This window comes from Topomyia yanbarensis, chromosome 1, assembly GCF_030247195.1.
Source record: "Topomyia yanbarensis strain Yona2022 chromosome 1, ASM3024719v1, whole genome shotgun sequence".
NCBI lineage: Eukaryota > Metazoa > Arthropoda > Insecta > Diptera > Culicidae > Topomyia > Topomyia yanbarensis.
Genome location: NC_080670.1, coordinates 29661986 through 29682445, shown reverse-complemented (window position 1 = coordinate 29682445; position 20460 = coordinate 29661986). Strand labels below are relative to the sequence as shown.

Here is a 20460-nt window from a genome sequence, read left to right as displayed (position 1 = left end):
ATGACTAACTGATGCAATTCCAAGTCGAAATATTATAATGGAAAATGTAGATCGTCCACGTTGAATTTAGATGATGACAGCAAATAATATTGTTCATCAAACTTGTCAACTGCTAGTAACAAGTCAAAGTAGAAAATTCGAAAAATGTTACACAAGTTTGTTGAACACGTATACTATAACACTGCCTATAAAATCATAAGTCCCATATGGATTTTAGTCGAAGATGAGTTATCTGTTGGATTGTATTCTGTATCACCACTGAATCGTAATGCACAAATAAGATTACCAGATTTGATTAGAAAATGTTGAAAAAAAAATTCCAAAGCATGGTTGTCCCATCCATAAGGCTCAATGAAAATGTAAATTTTGAACAGCGTTTTTCTCGGCTTGCTGTTTTTTAATATGGGAGTGTTATGCTTTTATGGGCAGAACAATGTATAGAAGAAAAAACGGAAAATAAATTCTTTTTTCAAATAAATCGTGGAGTAACATTGAAGGGATTGAAAAAAATATGCTTGCTTTACTTAGCCTATTTCGCTCCGACACCCTTTTCTTTATATTACATTTATTCAAATTTAAACAATGGTTAAAGGTTCGATAAAAATGTGTATTACATAGTTCTAAATAAATTTGCAGAGTGTCAAATTAATTTCAGAATACAGGGTTTTATTAGAAAAATGGTTTTGCCAACAAATTTCAATAATTAAATGTTTATGATAAGGGTACCTTTGGAATATATTTTTTTTTATTAACAAAGTGATACATGCGATGCCAAATGATCTGAAAATGATTGTAAAATTACATGTTAAACTCATTATACGATGATTTCCATCCCAAATCCAATTCCGATGACCGCGTTCAGTTAATCTCCCCGGCTGCTGAATCACGTACAACATTATCGCCTCTGAAAATACGTTTCGTGTTCGGTCCACCTTTCGAATTCTCCAAAAACGATCCCTCGTTATTGTTATAGCCCGTACCGGTATCCCCTCCTTCTTTTCTCTCTTTTCACAGCGTGCCCCGTGGGAGATTCCATTAAACGTGGTCCTTACCGTTAAATCGTCTGTCATTCGAGTCTCACGTACCAGGGCAATGCGGGACCATTTGCAGGATGGATCTTTTATTCTTTTGTCGAAAAAAAACATCATTCTATCGATTTTTATTTGAAGGAGACTGTTCTACATCTCCACCATTTTGGAAAAAAGTTCCCTGTAAAAATTTCTTTTTAAATTCTATTGCTATTATTTCTATACTTCCATATTTCAAAACTCAGCCTGGTTATAGTTGAACCATTTAATAGTCATCATTGATGTCCCGACGGAAACCGGCTCGAACAATGGAAGCGACCTTGAACCGTACCATCAAAAGTACGCATTGCACCGCATTCACCATTCCGGCTCAGAGAGATAGCCAACCGGCTAATGAAGGACCCTCTCTTTCTGCCCATAACGACCATCTTCGTTGCAAACGATGGCAACCTGCCCGGAAGTAGAATCCAGGCGCGGGAGTTTTTTTTGTGCTACCGTTCCTCACCGTCGTTGCCATAGCTAATGTCGATATACCGTTACGGTTGGTAATTTATCATTTCAAGGATTACGCCCGGTATACATTTCAATAGCGCGGGTTCTGGGAAAATCAAAACCAAGGGCAACAGGATGTCGCCGGTCGGGCGGTCGGTCGCTTGCTCGCTCGCTCAGTGCTGGGTTCTTTGTTCCGATGAGCCCCAACCCCATTTTCTGCCAAGGTACGCTTTTCGCATCATTTATCATGAAATGGGTAGGTATATGACCTCGACGAAAACTGCCGAACAATGGTGGAAATTTGTAGTTCTTTTTTTTTCGTGTGTTGCTTCGGTTGGCAAGTGATACATTTAGTCTTGAGCTTAAAATGGTGAGAAGGAGGGAGGGGTGTGCGTTACACGTGGTTTTCAGTGCTAGTAGCGTCATCGCTACAAAAATCACCGAAAAAGGACCGACCGAATCTGTGCCGAACTGATATCTTTTACGGCGGAATCCTTTTATCCGTGCTCAGACAGGGACAAGGGTGAAATTGATTTTTTATTCCTTACATTATGATGTGTGTGTATGTACAAGTGAGCATTTGCGATTTTGTTTCCTAAAGTGACACACGAGAGTCGCGATAACCGGTTCGTTCACTGTTGGCATGGAAGGCGGGAGTCGTTGCCATGAATATTTTTCCTAACTTAGTTGGTAAGCCTTTTCGATGCTCGATTCCCATCTCGCTATGCCGTTTAAGTATTAAACGGCAATAATCGAAAAGTTTCAAGTTTAAACTTCTCCTTTCGAAAGGAATTTAGGTTGGAATTTATGGAGTTGGATCGTTGCTGACAGACTCACTGGGGTTCCCGGCAGCTTTTTCAACAGAAGTGGAAGAATTTGTTCGAAATGTTTATAAAATTTATCTTCTTCTGATGATTTTTCCTTCATTTTGATAAATGACATACATTGGACAGAGAAAACCACTTGCAATCAAAATATTCACAAGTAAACAACTGGTCGCGAATGATGTCCCGCAAGCATCGAAATTGAAACATGGGGACCAATGCAGTCTGCCAAATACTGATGATTTGAAGTCGAAATGTTTTTTTTTTGCGCGGATTTCCCAATCAACACGATTTTTGCATTTATTTTAAGTTCTTTTTAATGCAAAGAACTTAGAAGATTTTTGGAAAAATGACGTCTTTCTCATTTTCTTGATGATTTCTTTTGGCGTGAAATTCAACAATATGGGTGTGTTTTTGGAACAGGACTATCGAGTAGACGCCAAATACCGATGTTTGACGCCATTATAATAACCAAGGTGGTGACTTCTGATTTAGCAGAATTCTCCCAACCCAATTAATATGGGTATTATTAGAACGGGTTTGACGAGTAGACGCCAAGTATCGACGTTTGACGCCATTATGAAAACCAAGATGACGGCTTAGTAAAATTATTTAAAACCCGTTTAACCCATTTCCCGCTAGAAAATGATTTTTACTCGGCATTTTTATGATTACGACATGATAGTTGAACGAATTGCTGTGTTTATTAAGTGCGAGAACCAATTCGAATATGTTCAGGGTCATTCCAATTTTCTGAGATACAAAACTTCTCTGAACGCGCTCCAGTCGGCTACTGTGAACAGCGTTGTATGGCACCAATACTTCTACAGCGTACTCCAAAATGCTCCGGACCAGTGCGCAGTATAAAGATTTCAGTGCGTAGAAATCCACAAAATCGACTGTGTTCCGTTTTAGAAAACCCAATGTCTCAAAACCCTTCGTCGTGTTTGCAGTGATGTGGTCGGCAAAACGAAGTTTTCTGTCGAATAACACTCCCAGGTCACGGATAGAATCCACCCGCTCGATGACACAGACTTGAAGAGTATATTCGCAACGTCTTACATTAGCCGAGCGTCCGAAACTTATCATCTTACATTTATCAATGTTGATCTGCATACCGTTCAGCAAGCACCATTCCTCTATATCAGCATAGAGTAGTTTTTCAGAGTTGATGCGGGTGCAGAGGTCGTTGATGAATAAGAGATAGATCAGTGGCCCTAGGTGACTTCCTTGAGGCACACCGGTTGACAATACGAATGGTAACCCACTCAGGAAAACCTAGTCGCTCCACCTTTAAAACAGCAATGTTGTGGGGCACGTTGTCGAATGCTTTTGCGAAATCAAAATATGTAGCGTCCACTTGTTGACGCTTCTCTACAGCTGGAGCTTGAAAGCTCGTGTACGTCATCAAGTTCGAAGTGGCGGAGTGTTTTTTTTCATAAACCCGTGTTGTCGTTCGTTGATTATGTTGGAAGAAGCAGCGTACATCGCATTATACACAAACTTTTCCAGAACTTTAGCTAGGCAGTTCAGCAGATTCCTCTGTAGTTTTGAACACTGTGCCTATCTCCAGCCTTATAAATAGGAACTATAGCAGCTTCTTTCCTTGCAATTGAGAAAATATTTTCCGAGATTGAACGCTTAAAAATACTATTTATTGGTGCAGAAAGTGCTCGGGCACAATGCTTTATAAACACAGGAGGCAAGCAATCCGGACCAGGCCCTTTCAAAGGATCAACGCTGGACAGAGCGCTCGCTACATTAGAATCATTTACGTTAGGAAGAGGAAGGTTGATATTATGCGTTGGCAATGTTTCAAGGTACTGTTGCGAGAGGAATTCACTAAAACCCACACAATATGGGCTTTTTTTGGAACGGACTTGACGAGTAGACGCAAAATGTCGATGTTTGATGCCAATTTCAAAATCAAGATGGCGACTTCGGGTTTAGCGGAATTCTCTAAAACCCAATCAATACAGATATTTTCAGATAGAGTTTGATAAGTACATGATAGAGATGCAATTCCAAATGGCGTCAATCGAGTCAAAAGACTGACCAAATCGAGTGTTGACAAAATCGAGTCTTCACTGTATTACTAAACCTAAATAAATTTTATCTAATGTAGAAGTCGTTATTTTGGATAATAATATGACTTTCGGGATTGACATCCGGCATCTATTCATCACAAAAATTTTAACATTATGGTGGGTATAGGGAATTGTACTAAACTGAAAATCGCCATTTTGGTTTCCTAAATGGTTTCAGTTATTATAGTTATATTATAGTTATATTTGGAGTCTACTCATCACGCCCGTTCCAAAAAATGCGCATTTGATTGGTTTGTTAAGAAATCCGCTTAAGCGAAAGTTGCAAGCTTAGATTTCAAAATGGCGTCAGACACCGATATTTGTCATCTACTCCAACATCCATATTTGGTTTTTACCTTCAAAGGGACTTTTGCTAAATCCGTGTTAATTACGAAGTCCATACAAAGAACTGCTCTAATTGCGAAAGTAGCGCAAAAAGCCGTGTAAAAAGACACACAAAAACCGTGAAAAAACCTTAGTGCATCCATTCAACAACTCAAACACTGTGCAATATTCAGCCCGTAATTGTTACCTGAATCAAAAAAGTGAAATACTTATTATTCCGAAGGCTTTTCACACGGTGGCGAGCCACTGGCTAAAGCGCTGCACTGGGTGATTACCAAGATTTGGGAGGAGGAGATTCTACTGGAGGAGTGGATGGAAGGTGTCGTGTGTCCTATCTACAAAAAGGGCGACAAGCTGGATTGCTGTAATTACCGAGCAATCACCCTGCTGAACGCCGCCTACAAGGTACTCTCCCAAATACTATGCCGTCGACTATCACCAATTGTAAGAGAGTTCGTGGGGCAGTACCAGGCGGGTTTCATGAGCGAACGATCTACCACGGACCAGGTGTTCGCTCTTCGTCAAGTACTGCAGAAATGCCGCGAGTACAATGTGCCCACACATCATTTGTTCATCGACTTCAAAGCCGCATACGACACTATCGATCGAGATCAGCTATGGCAGATTATGCACGAGTACGGATTCTCGGACAAACTGACGCGATTAGTGAAGGCGACGATGGATCGGGTGATGTGCGTAGTACGTGTCTCAGGGACGCTCTCGAGTCCCTTCGAATCACGCAGAGGGTTACGGCAAGGTGATGGTCTCTCGTGTCTGTTATTCAACATCGCGCTGGAAGATGTAATAAGAAAAGCAGGGATCGACACGAGTGGTACGATTTTCACAAAGTCCGTTCAGCTACTTGGCTTCGCCGATGACGTTGATATTATTGCACGAAACTTTGAGAAGATGGAGGAAGCCTACATCAGACTGAAAAGAGAAGCCAAGCGCGTCGGACTTGCCATCAACACGTCGAAGACAAAGTACATGATAGGAAGAGGTTCACGAGAAGAGAATGAGAACCGCCCGCTTCGAGTTTGCATCGGTGGCGACGAAATCGAGGTGGTTGAAGAGTTCGTGTACTTGGGCTCACTGGTGACCGCCGACAATGATACCAGCAGAGAGATTCGTAGACGCATCGTGGCAGGAAATCGTGCTTACTTTGGCCTCCGCAGGACACTTCGGTCGAACAGAGTTCGCCGTCGTACGAAGTTGACCATCTACAAGACGCTGATTAGACCGGTAGTTCTCTACGGGCACGAGACCTGGACCATGCTCGTGGAGGACCAACGCGCACTTGGTGTCTTCGAACGGAAAGTGCTGCGTACCATCTACGGTGGAGTGCAGATGGAAGACGGCACATGGAGACGGCGAATGAACCATGAGTTGCATCAGCTGTTGGGGGAGCCGCCCATCTGTCATACCGCGAAAATCGGACGACTACGGTGGGCCGGGCACGTAGCCAGAATGTCAGACAATAGCCCGGTGAAAACGGTTCTCAATTGCAATCCGACCGGTACAAGAAGACGTGGCGCGCAGCGAGCACGATGGATCGACCAGGTGGAAGACGATTTGCGGACCCTTCGCAGACTGCGTGGCTGGCGACGCGCGGCCATGGACCGAGTGGAATGGAGGAATCTTTTGTATACGGCATAGGCCACTTCGGCCTTAATCTGTTAATAAATAAAAAAAACTCCTCTTGAAAATTATATTCGGCATACTCATTTTTCAATTCCAACATGCACAATTCACGGAGCAAAAGTAGCACACTTACCGTGAAGGACTAGACAATATCATAAAATATTATTCATATAATGTGAGAGCGAAATTCTGTTAACCCTCAAAAAGGCAAGGGGTCTCAGAGGCCCGCCTAGTTACAGTACAAATGATTAAGCATTTTCGGGTTATCGATTCTCTTACTGGTAAAACGACAAAAAAGAGGCTTTTCATTTCATTGGATCTTAGGAGCGATGCTTCGTGAAGTCACAATTTTAGCTTGCTTTTTTGAGGGTTAAGGATTTTCATTACAATGCACTAGAAGTCATTTGTTCATCATACCGAAAAGGAAAGAGGAATCGTTGTAAAGCCATTGCGGAAATGACAGCCAATTTAAGCCCTCTAATAACATGAGTAAGGTTGTGGTACCGGTAATACCGGTACCGAAAATCCCGGGAATACCGACCCATTCTTGGTACCGTAATACCGGTACTGAACAAAAGCCAGTACCGGTATTTTCGGTACCATACTTTTTTATGAAAAATATGTGGACTCTCTTGGGGGACCTGTTTCAAAATATCGGTCTGCAAGATGACTTTTAATTATATTAATTAACTTCTATAAGTTAACCATTACTAACTCCCGTTGTACTGAACGGTATGTTTAAATTCCTGCTTTATTTTGTCGAAATTAAATTTAAACGATCTTGTACTAAATTTCAATATATTCACATCTAGCGTAAGAGACGTAAAAATTTGCCTTGAATTATTTTATTAGCGACATTCTGATAGGTTTCATTATTCACTGGGTGGCGCATAATAAGACTATGGTCTAAGTCATGTCTTTGGTTTGCTCTTTAACCTTTATTTATAAAAGAACGAACAGCGATTTGGTAGCTAACAATTTTAGACTTGGTGAACTACTCCAAATGGAGCGATTTCTAATTATTGGTGATCGGAAAATTCAGCAAAACTTCATAGTTTACAGAAAAGCAAGGAGCCTTGGTATGCATGTCGAAACCATTTTACAGAAAATCAAGAGAGGAAATGCGAATAACCTGTTCGGATTTACAGCCATTCTCGCTTTGATTTACTGTTGTTAATAGTGTTTCATACATTTACAGTCAACAAAAGTCGCACCGCTTAGCAGTTATTGATTTCAAAGTGGCCTAGATTTCGAAATAAGAAGGTGCCGCATACGAAAAATATTTTCTGTTGAAATGAGTCATGCCATTCCGAATCAATTGAAAACAATAAACATCCTTTTTTGATCAGCACCAATCAATCATCTGAGAATAAGGTCTTCAATTTGAGCATTCAATTTCACTTTGAAGCTTATTTCGATTTTTTTTAAAAAAATATTCGAGTACCGGTACTTTACCGGTACTACCGGTGCTGAGGGCTTCAGTACCGTAGTACCGGTTCTCGCCAAAAAGGGTCGGTATTGCGAACCCCAAACATGAGTAGTGCCAATATTAGACTTTTTAATTTGACATTTATATGCTAGTGCAATATATTAGTATTATTAAGGCAAAAACGGGCTGTCAATCTCTGCACAGTGATGGCACAATATTTCGCCTTTTCTGGCATAATACCAGCTTTGTATTAAAATATATGACTTAACGGCTCCTTAAGACTATCCTATATGTAGATTTAACGCAGATATTAGTTACTTGGGGAATTCCGGACAAACCGCTATTAGCCGAACACAATTCACAGCAGTTGATGAAAGAGAAAAAAAATCTCTTTTGTTTACTACCAACATCTTTGATTGGAGATTAACAATTTGTCTGGAATTTCTACTCGAAGTAAATTTTGACAGTTGGTTTATACGCCCTCATCATATGTTTGTCGAGATATGATTGCGAACATGTGAGCCTTTGCGACCGGGTTTGTATCATTGCGAAAGATTCGAGCATTTGTATGGTGGGTGTGCATCTTATCGCGTGAGCGTTTGTGTGTCGTGTATGCTTGCGCATTTTTAATTTCGCATATACGAATGCGTGTTTATAACCGCATATTGGCGTGTGCTTTTGAGTGTCACCGAGAAAGCACAAAAACCAAAAAGACAAACAACCCATTAATTAGACATTAATCCAATAAAGGTTGGATGGACTTACGATTCATATGCTACAGACATATTTATTTATTTATTTATTGTCGTCAAACAAGAGTAGACCGTTTTGTTACAACGCTAAAATATAGTATACACTTAAAACATAAAATACTAATAACTAAACTAAACACTATCTGGTTTACATAGCACTACTTTAGGATGTTCTTTATAAGCGAATAGAATTGAAATATTTTTTTAATTTGCTTTTTGTCATTGTTAAGTCAATAGCTTCGCAGTGCTTGTTGTAAGTTGCCATCATCTGATTTAATGGTCCAAACTTGGCATAATTTGTACGATAATTGTTTGTTATAAATGTATTTCGGATTCGTAACTGCCGGGAAGGTATATAAAAATTAAGTTTAGATAGAAGTTCGACTGAATCAATACGACACGAAATTATATCGTTTAGAAATGAAACCATTGCATATTCTCGGCGCTCTTTTAGTGTTTGGATGTTAATGAGCATACAGCGAGCTTTATAAGATGGGAGAGGAAATCGTGTCCAACCTATTTTGCGAAGTGCAAACAATAAAAATTGCCTTTGTACTGATTCTATTCTTTCTTCATGTGTGATTGAGAAAGGTGACCAAACTATGCTACAATATTCCAGTATTGACCTTACATACGAGATGTATATTGTTTTAATTGTATATGGATCATTAAAATTGTAACTAAAACGCTTTATAAATCCAAGCATGTTATTTGCTCTATTGATGATTGTGTTGTAATGGTCAATGAATGTTAATTTTGAATCTAGAATGACTCCCAAATCTTTAACTCTTTCGCACTTTTGTACCACTTGATTTCCTAGAGTGATTGAAATGTCAGGTGTATTTCGTTTCCTACTAAAAGTTATTGCATTACATTTTTCTACGTTTAGTTGCAGAAGGCTTTTGTTACACCAGAGGTAAAACATATGTATTTCTTCCTGTAATATCTTTATGTCTTGTTCGTTCCTAATTTCTAAAAAGAGCTTCATGTCGTCGGCATAGATAAGAACTTTTATGTTTTTGAGAATGTATGATATGTCGTTTACGAATAAAATGAACAAAAGAGGGCCTAGATGGGAGCCTTGAGGAACTCCTGATGTGACTTGAATGGGATTCGATTTCTTCCCTTTAAATCTAACTATTTGTTGACGGTTAGTTAAATATGATTCGAGCCATTTGAGAAGACCTGATTCAATTCCTAATTTTTTCAGTTTGAATAATAGCAAGGGTATGTCGATACGATCAAATGCCTTGCTAAAGTCCGTGTAAAGAGCTTCAGTGTAGTTTCCATTCTCCATTGCAATCAATGAGTAGTTAACGAATTCTAGTAAATTTGTATTAGTTGAACGTCCTTTGAAGAACCCATGCTGCGTGTTAGTAATTCTGTTTTTGATTTGATTGAATAGTTTTTCGTTAACGATTGCTTCAAATAGTTTAGGCATACATGACATAATGGCAATTCCACGGTAGTTACATATGTCAGATTTTTTGCCACTTTTAAAAATGGGTACCAGGTACGAGCTTTTCCATAAATTGGGGAAAATGCCAGATTCAAGCGACATGTTAAAAAGCCAAAACAGAGGAGCTGTGAGTTCCAACGCTAAGTTCTTCATAAATACGGGTGGGATCCCGTCAGGTCCACAACCTTTGGAGGCATCTAGTTTGTTTAGAGCCTCCATAATATCTTGCACACTGACATGATTGACGCCAATGTCTGTGGTGAATTCTGGGAAGAAACCGAAATATTCGCGATCACGATCTTCTTCAGAAAATGTGGTATAGATGTCTTGAAAGAAGGTTGCGAAAAGATTGCAGATTTGTTCCGCATTGACACCGACATTTTCTTTAAGTTTCATTTTTGAAGGGAAGTTTTCCGATTTTAAATTATTTTTAACATGATTAAAGAAATTTTTTGGGCAAGATTTTATTTGAAGTTCGGTTTTTGAGTTATACTCTTCAAATGCTATTTTAATGGATAGGTTTAGTTGATCGCAAATGTCCAAATAGTTAAATAAATTCCTTTCATTTCTGATTTTTTTATACTTTTTGTGGGCCTTTTGTTTACGATTTTTTAAATTTGTAATTTGCTCGTTATACCAAACTGGATATTTTGTGTTGCCTTGTCGCCTAATTTTTTTCAGTGGTACTTGTTCAACTATTATATCAAACAATTTTGTGTAAAAGACGTCTACTGAATTTTCGATACTTGTTTCATTTCTAAACAACGTTTGCCAATCTATACTGCTTAGTCTTTGTTTTATGTTGTCAAAATTTGCCAATTGAAATTGAAAGGCCTCTTCGTACTCGCAGTCATCGGGTCTTTTGTTATCATGTACAAATACAGAAAACTCTATTGCTGTATGAAACGCTTCATTTTTCCATAGTGGAGTTAATGATTCGGTGACACAGAAGTCTTCAAGAATGTTTGTGAATAATAAATCTAAATAACAGTTTTGCTGATTTCTAACATGATTAATTTGGTTAAGTCCTAAACTTGCAGTTTTGTCAAATATGGCCTGCAGAGTTTCGTTATCCCCAACGACTGGAAGTAGAATGCTTTCATTTTCAGTGTCTGGAAAGAAGTCAATGCTTCGTTGATTGAAGTCACCATAAATATGAACTTTTACCTCTGGGGGGAGCTTGGTTATAATGTCTTCGGCAATAAGAAAAAACTTTTCTAATGTATCTTTGCGGGCATTATTTGGGGGGAAGTACACAGAGGCAAATATATGTGTTTCACCTGCCAGATGGGTTTTAACCCACACATGCTCAAATTCTTTAAATTTCCTTGTAGTAATGATTTCTGCATTAAATTTTGATGTAATTGCTATTAAAACTCCCCCTCCTGACTTCTTTTCAGACATATGAATGTCTCGGTCAGCTCTAAACACATTGTAGCTGTTCCCGAAAACTTCTTCACTTCTAACACTTTCGTCCCAACTAGTTTCTGTAGCCAAAATAATTGTATAGGAGCTACTTAAAATATTCTTGTGAATTTCATTCATTTTCGATGCACTTTTCATTCTATTAAAATTTTGACAGTAAATTAAAATTTCTACTGACGACTCTACTTGAGGAATCGAGATTACCTCTTTTTGTTGTCGTTCAAATGGCGTCAAATCTTGGCAAACTGCGGTGTCCTCGTCATTTCCTTCTTCTAGGGAATGCGTCAATGTCGTCGAAAACACGAATGTTGAGAATGGCACGCCTTACACAAAACTGTTGACAAGCGCTCCGATGTTGGGTGCATTTGCATCGTCGACCGTGGTAAACCATCCACTGGATAGGGATTCAATGTCGGTCCTCTTTGAAACTGAATTGTTGGCCTATAGTTCGTGGGGGGTCCTGAGAAATGATCTTTTGCAGCCGCAAGAAGCACTCTATCCGGTGGCAGGAAACTATTGTTGTAGTGACTACTCGTATGGTTTTTGTTATAGTGGGTGTTGCCGGCCCTAAATGTGATTCTGCGATTGGTATTACTCGTATGGTTACTATTAACTGGCTGTCGTGAGTGGCGCGCTGCTTGCTCTTGATCAGGTCGAGGAAAATTTGTGGTGCTTTTGTTTTTTTCATTAACGTTATTATTATTATTTCGCCTCGATCTTTTTTTACGTCTTCTAGCCTTTTCGGCCTGTTTTTGCTGGTTCAGGTTTCTTAATTTGCGTGCATCGTAATCGCGCCAGTCTGCTTTCCATACTTTCCTTGTACCCAAAAAGCGCCAACCTGAGTTATCGATATTTTTGTCGTTATTTAATTCGGCTTCCAAACTGGGGCATGAATCAAGCGATGATGTAGCGTTTTGACTTGCCGACTTGTTTGATGAAAGCGCCTTAAGTTCGTCGAGGATATCAATAGTTAGCGCAGAATTTGTGAAGTTTTGACTGGGGGATATGTTCGCTGACAGAGGCTTAAGCTCGTCAAGAATATCAATCCCCAGCGTCGGGTTTGACGTCATAGTAATACTAGCCGCTGTGTCCAGAGACAGTTGATTAAGCTGGTTTATTTCATCATTCATGGTGCGCAGTTCAGCTGATAGCTCTGACGTTACCGTTTTCAGCGTGCTATAGACATTATTTTTCGTTGTCGTCATTGCTGTATCGAATAGCGAGGTAATGTGATTTTTAATGGCAACAACACTTCCAGTCAAACTGCTGTTTTTGTTTATTGCTATCAATTCCTGTTTTATTGTTGTAAGCAAAATTTCTAGGCCATCGATCGCTTCGTGAACTATGTTAGGCTTCTCCAGTTGAAACGCGAGCCGGTGCATTACTTCCGTATTGACTTGCAGTTGTGATTCCAGAAGTTGTTGTTGTTCAATAAGCCCTTTGAACTCAATCTTGGCCTGCATCAATTCTTGACATGATTCACAGCACGGTAATAGATACGAGTTGATGTCCACCCTCTTGTCTTTCTTCCGCAGTGATCCCCTCGGAACAGTCACTCCAATGCAAGCGGCGTGGAATTTTCTTGGGCAACCTATACACGTCCACATAACTGTATCGGCGGAAGTGTCGAAAGTGCAAATTTCGCAACTCATTATGATTGATGTACACACACGAAAAGCTGAATTAATAAAAAACTAAATGAAATATCGCGCACGGCACCTGGATCGAACGATAAAAGCGTGCGAACTTGACGACGACTTGTTGTGATTAGAGAAAGACATTAGCCATTGTGAAATGAGAAGTGAGAAAGACCGAAAGAAATAGCAACTTTTACCAGAACCCAAGAGCTCCATACTACAAGTCCCTAAGCATAAAAAATGTAATCTGGAGCCCACCGTCAAACCGGGGAAGCATCGCCTCACAAATAAAATAAAATAAATAAATGATCATTGACATGCCTGTCGCCGGAATGAGCATCAAATTCAAAACCAGAAAGTGTGTATTACTCTATTTTAGTTTCAGAATCCTTACGAAATATGCTAATCCAGATGGAAACAGAGTCCGTATGTGTATCCTCGTGCAGGACACCAATAACAAAAAATGAAAGATGCTAATTCGCCAGTCCGAAACCCTCTCCCATTGCCCGTCAAGTTTAATACACTAAACAAAAAAAAAGTAAAAAAGCTTAAACGATTGCGCGGCAGCACAACAACGGATGGTGCAGAGCCTGAAGCTGCCGCTGCTCTGCTGCATTAACATCCGGCGGTCGTCGTATAGCAGCAGCAATATCAAGGCCAGCGATCTCTGCACCACCACACAATGAGGAGGAGAACAAAAAAAAAAATGAGCAGCAGAAAAATCAACCCCTTTCGGTCGTTCCGGAAAGGTAGAGGGACAGAAAGAGAGATAGAAAGGAGGATGGCACTAGCAGTGAAGTGTGTCGGGATCGAGTACCGTGTCCATAGATTTAGATACACACAGGCAGGAGGACCGATTCATGAATAAAACATCATTTGGTATTCCAGCCAGTTGGCTATTGTTGTTGATGTTTGCTGCGAGTCCATCGGGAGTAGCACGTGAACCATTCCCGGCACTCCACTAACGAGCAGGGGTGTAGTTCTGATTCTGGACAACATTGTTCAAAAACTTTCCCGTCGAAATTCCCACAATGTGTGAACCAGAGTACACCCCTGCCAAATCCGTCCATGCTGCCCACCCCCACCCCAATCCTGAACCTCGTTGGACTAACGGAACTGAGCGCAGTGTGTGTAGTGTGACTATAAAAAGAAGCTACTTTATCTGTGCGCTTTACGCCTGGGATAGTTACTATTATCCCCCTCCACCCTTTAATCGTTACTAAACCCCATCTCTTGTTGGAAAATCTGGATGGGTGTCTGTCTGTTGAACCAACATTCATATCCACCTGGCAATCCGATGGAGTGAGTGAGGGGTACATAAGTAAAGACCACTGGGGCACTATCAACATGCAAACGAGCACCACGATGACGAAGACGACCTCGAACGGGTGGTTGTTTCAACCCGATACCCGATGCTGTGCAGTGTTTTTTTTTTTGTGTGGATCCCCGTACTGCAACGGAATAACCCCACGGTGTACGGGCTTGAACCGCATTACGGTAAGCTCCAAATGATTATGACGAAAATTTAAATTACAGGTGTTACCAACCGATTAAATCGCTTACGTCCAAGCAAACTCACCTGCATATTCCACGTTCGGGGCCGCGGGTGAACCTTCTGTCCAGCGGCAGCCGCGGCCGCATTCGCCTGCTTCGTCTGCTGCATGATCTGCGTAATTAGGTCCAACTGTTGCCGGGTTAGGCCTTCGTTTCCGGTTCCACTGGCCGGTGAGCTCGGCGAAGGGGACTTGGAGCTGGCAGCACTGTTGTCGCTGAGATGACCGCCGCTGCTGATGTTGTTGTGCAAGTTTTTGGAGGAACTGTTTGAGCTGGTCATAGTTGTGCCGTTGCTGCTGCTGTTGTTGTTGTTATTGGAACTGAGCGCTGTTGTCGGTGCGGAGGTGAACTGGATGCTGCAGGTGGCACCGTGCGGGGAACTTGCGTCGCCTGGAATTAGAAATCAGTAGAGTTAGATTAGAATTTCATTTAAGTTTTTTTAACGCAATTTTTACAAAATTTGAGACGGTTTTCATTCTATCCTGAGGTAAAAAGGGGGTTGAAGAAAATACCAAAAATGAACCAGAAACCAATGTCATTGGCGGTAAACAATTTGATACTGGAGGGTAAATGCCTGCACTAAGTTAGTGTCGGATTCTGATGAGACGAATTCGAAACGCAAATTCCCTGACTAACCCGCTTTGGTCCCGTATATTTTCTAGAGTGTATTGTTTATGCAACATAGTGCTTACTGCAGTTCTATTACTTCAGAATTTATTGTAAATTTATTGTTCAGCAAAAATAGAATCAGCATCATTCCGCATTAAGTTTGAATCAAAATTAAGCAGATAGCGCACAAACTGTGCAGTGAGACGGGAAATCCATTGATTTCCTGTTTATATTCGGGCGAGTATCCGGATTGCGTTATCTTTACGCCATTCAAAAATACTGCATCTTCAAAAGTGACAGTGAAAGAGTGTAGAAGTGTAGGATATTGGATACATTTGGTGTTCTGTACATCGTTTAGATGGTTTTTTACGTCCAATAATTTAAATATCATGTATCATGTATAATAATTCATCGTCTGGGAAGACTAGAGCGAAGTTGGTAGGTCCGTTACACTGTACGCAGCTCACCTGAGTTCGAACTACCACTACCGAATATAGTGTGTTAGGCCATTCACCCCATTCGGTAAGATCGGTCACAAAAACAAATAACTTTTTAAGATGTACTTGGACATCAGCTTCGATATCCGATTCAATCTGAGATCGTCTTTATTCTCCATGTATTTTGGATCAAATTTAGAAAAGAGTCTCAGGGTAGCATGGAGTTGAAATGGTTCCATAATAGTAGGAAGCAGTTTTGAGCCTTGCCGTAGTGGACAGCTTCGTATGCCGGTTAAATAAAAGGGGCCCCTCAGCTCAATATTACCCAGGGGCCTCGCGTACTCTTAAGACGGCCCTTCAGGGGTGTGACCAAAAAGTTGAATCTGTCCTTTCGTCTTTCGTTCGGAGAGCCGAGAACCGGTAGGGTCTGCATACGTAAAAAGCGCAGAAGGCCCAAAATCGGGAAGAACGGTAAAATACGGTGGGAAAGTCACGGGCCCGGAACTGTACACCCAGATGCAGACGAAGCCTCATTGTCTCATCATGGATGATAAGACTTACGTCAAAGCGGACTTCCGGCATCTTCCGGGGCTACTGTTCTTCATCACTCAGCACAAGTTTAATGTTCCGGAGGAAGTAAGGAAGCAGAAACATTCAAAATTTGCCAATAAATACAGGCTGAAAACGAGGGTCTACAGAAGCGTCTGCTTTCTGAACTAACTCGAGGGACCTATGGTCTTCTGGTCGGATCTAGCTTAGTGCCACTATTAAAATGTCCTAGAGTGGTACGAAGCCAACGGGGTCACGATCGTACCCAAGGACATGAACCGCACCAGCAATTAGGAAGCAGGCACTACGGAAGCATCCCAAGGAGGTCAAATTTAAGGAAGACATGAAAAAAGTGGATTTCCGTACAGGAAAAGCTGCAGCCAGGTGTTGTACAGAACCTACTGAGTGGAGTTAAGCGTAAGGTAAGGTTATGGTATTGAAGTTGAAAGAAATAAATGTACCGAAAGCTTCCTAATGGGTAATATTTTATTTTCTGAAAAATTGAAAAGGAGTCCACTAGATGATTTTCTACAGCGTTTTTCCGTGCTGCTGTCTGATGTGGGATTTTACGTCGCATTTATTACTTTTTTCTCACTGTGTATCGTCCCGTAGTTTAGAGAAGAATATTTCTCGCATCTTTTATGTATGGAAATTCTTCTTGTGGAACTTTAAAATGCTTTCACTACTCTAGTAACTCAGCACAGTAGTTTGAAAACATAATTTAGAAGATCCTTACCTGGGACATCAAAACTTAACATTCTTACAGCAGGAAAGTTTTTCTCAAACATCAAACTGTGAAATAGTGGCAAAGAAAATTTGAAAAAATGAAAAAAAAAAACTGCCATTTCCACCTTCCACTGAGGGGCGGTCATGCCATGCCAAACTAACCACGCATCATTCGATAGCAGGATTCATTTTTTTTTGCTCCACATATGATAGATGAAGGTTGAATGCATAACACAAACACTACCCCGATCTGAAGGAACGAGGGGGGTTTTGGAACATCACATGCGAAGTGACAAAATTTTCCAGTCGTGTGATGCCTTCAGCTACCTACCTAGCTACCGTCAGCGACAGAGATGAGGTTGTGGCAAAATATGTAAGAAAGGTAGAAAAAAAAAAAAGCAAATCTCCATCGGTACGAAGAAAAATGCGATGGTGTTTGACAGTTCATTGGAGCGGAAAAGCTGTCCTTTCCGAGAGATGTGAAGTTAATTGGGAGAATGTGGAAGGTTCTTTTGTGCGAGCAAGTTGTCAAATATGAAATCAGTAGGCGTTGAGCATCAGACTGCCTTTGAATACTTTACGGTGACGTCACAAATTAACTGAGTGTTCATTTTTGACAGTTCGCTTGTACTGTTTACATGGACTTAGAAAAATTCTTTACGATTTGCTTCGAGCGAATCTAGTCGTCCACAAATTTTTCTAAGTCCATGTAATCGAACTATCAAGAAAAGTGAGGTTAACTGATTCAGTAAAGAACCTAATTACAAACGCAAACAGTACCCAAATTCGGTACATCATTTCTTTGCTCGTAACAGAAAGCAATCCGAGCAGTCCTATCACTAAGTTAGCATCGGCTACTGATGAAACGAAGTTGAAGCGCAAATTCCCTAACTAATGTAGTTAGAGGTTTTGTGCTCTTCACGCGCGAAGATGACTTTAAACAATTTTCTTCTTGATGGAGAAAAAAATAAGATAAATAAAGATAAATATTGCATAAAGCAACAATTCATGGTTTGACAGATGTTTCAAACTGTATTTTGATCGCTACATTGTTGTATTCTACGAATAACGTAATCCGAATAGCAAACTGAAAATAGTTTCCTCCTGGCAACCCCTTTCCGAATATTCCAACCGTCTAATGAAATTATTAGCCCTACTACCACCACCCATCGAAGTAATTTCTTAATTAAGTACAAACACCCCCGCGATTCTCCGCAGCACATAATTCCAAGGAAACAAAGGTCGATTCTTACCGCTGGCCGTCGCCGGCGAAAGGCTCAACCCACTGAGTGGACCGGTGGTCATCGCCGTTGTCGTTGCCGTACTCGTCGTCATTGTCATCGTCATGGCGGGTGGCAGCGCGGCAGCAGTCGCCGCCGTCGGGCTGGGTGTCGTCGTATGCGGAGTCGGCGTTGATGCTCCCGAAAGTCCACCACCCCCCACGGCACTGTGATGATTCTCGGTGTGCCTTCGAAGCGAACGGGCATCGCAGTAGGACTTGCCGCATCCTTCGGCCTTGCACTCGTACGGTTTCTTGTTCCGGTGTGTCAGCATGTGGCCGTTGCTGGAACAAACGGGACAAAAATTCCAATTAATCAAAGGTGTTGGGCTTCGAGCTGGCCCGGCGGGTGATGGCCAGAGCGTATAGCGTTATGGTTATATCGGGATCGGGTATGTGCAATTGTTGGAATTCCTTTCATACAGGGTGGGTAAGGGATGCGACAATGGAGAGAGGTTTACTTACAGATGGTCCTGTCTTTTGAACGCCTTCGAGCACATTCCACAAACATATTTCCGTTCGTCGCTGTGCGTCAGTTTGTGCTTGGCTAGGGCTGATGCATTCCCGAACACTTTGCTGCAAACCTGGAAAGGGAGATGGAAAACGTTATGAGTTCGAAAAACGCAAAAAAAACGGTTGCATGGTTTCCGATTGGACGTATGTGACCGTATTGATTTTTTCGTTGCCGTTGAAAGGGAAGAATGGCATCCTCCTTCTCACCCTCAACCCGACCAATCACCTTTCACATCTAGATAGTAGTTAGCGGATGTTGTTCCACAATACATTCTTCACCTTCTCGTGAAATGACTTCCGGCGAATTGGCCCGAAATTTCTCAGCACATTTCACACAGGCGAAATTACATTCTTTCGGCTCCCGGAAAAGGCGGAAGCTTAGAATTACATTATCCTTCCGTAATGTCTTGGTTGGCTTGGATGTCTTGACGCCCCGTAATGAGCCCATTAGCGTGATGAACAATTCAGCTACAGCCGTGGCCAAAAGCAACGGGTGGCATCGTTTGTGGAAAACCCGCGCCGCCAAAATTAACGACCCGCGAACAGGGCACTTTGATGCGGCTCAGCTCCCGACATTTGACGGTGGTGAAAAAGAACCGGAGAGCCGGGAGGTGTACCTACTACTGTGGTACGGTAAGTACTTGGCCCCAAAAAAGCTGAAGGTAAATGGGAAGGAAGTTGCTGATATGAATAAAAACGGTGGAGGGGTGGCGACGGTGGGTGAATTGACATGACAAGCGGGCCGGGTGTTAGCGAAAATAAATTGACTGTGAGGAATTTTTGCGACTTGGTGTTACTGCTTGTCAGAAAGGCTGAAGTTTGATGAGTTTTTATTGAAAATGGAACCTTATTTATTATTAATTACCTAATAACGCCAGTAAATCCCTTCATTAGATTGTCCAGAAAAGATGAATTTTGAAAAACAGAATCAGCCTACCCCTGAGTTGATTCCTAGTTGCTAAGTTGCCTGCTCACAGCTAGGTGGCACTGTATGCATCCGTTTATCACAGCAAGTGAAATTAAGAAAGATTTCGAAGACTGCAAATCAGTCCAACTTCGTTAAGAGGATTTTTTTTTCTTTGTCCTATTGGACTGCGGGCGTAGGAACTTTGCGATCGCGTGTCTCACCGTGAAGGGCTCGAACGTTTGTACGCTAACGTGTGCATTTGTATGTCACGTGTGCTAACGTGTATGGAATTTTGCGTGTATAAATTCTGTTTTATGACCGTATGTCCTTTCGCATATTTGCGTGTTCTTGGATGATCGCGTGCGAACCGTCAATCTGATTCGTAATTTTCGGTGTACGATTCCAAAGCTATAAGCAAGTGAGTTTTTACATGAGGCCTAACAGCACATGGCTGTGAATCAGTAGTACTTTCCCACGCACTTATTTTTTGAGAAATAATGGTTAGGTTTAACTAGATAGTATGTTTGGAACTACACACCTAGAAAAAATCGTGTAAATTTACGTCTCCTGACCATGTACATATACGAGCATCAAAAATGACATAGTTTTACGTTTGATTTAGATTTTACATGTCGTTGAATTTTGCGAGTCACGTAATTTTACTTCACATATGGCGTTTGTTTAAAATGTTGAAAAGTGTAATTTCATGGCACTGCGCATGGAAAGTACATCTTCCATGTAAAATTAAACGGAACACTGTTATATTT

General features: G+C 41.1%; 1 protein-coding gene across 13 annotated transcripts in view; it reads right to left on the bottom strand.

The window, feature by feature from the left end:
- LOC131677187 (serine-rich adhesin for platelets) overlaps positions 1–20460 on the bottom strand; it is a 945885-nt gene that overhangs the window by 30409 nt on the left and 895016 nt on the right. For all 13 annotated transcript variants that reach the window (XM_058956882.1, XM_058956887.1, XM_058956884.1 and 10 more), the window contains 3 exons: positions 18739–18857; positions 18248–18558; positions 14699–15063 (listed from right to left, as the gene is read on the bottom strand). In XM_058956882.1, the coding sequence (XP_058812865.1) occupies positions 14699–15063; positions 18248–18558; positions 18739–18857 (795 nt within the window). The remainder of the gene's footprint in view (positions 1–14698; positions 15064–18247; positions 18559–18738; positions 18858–20460) is intronic.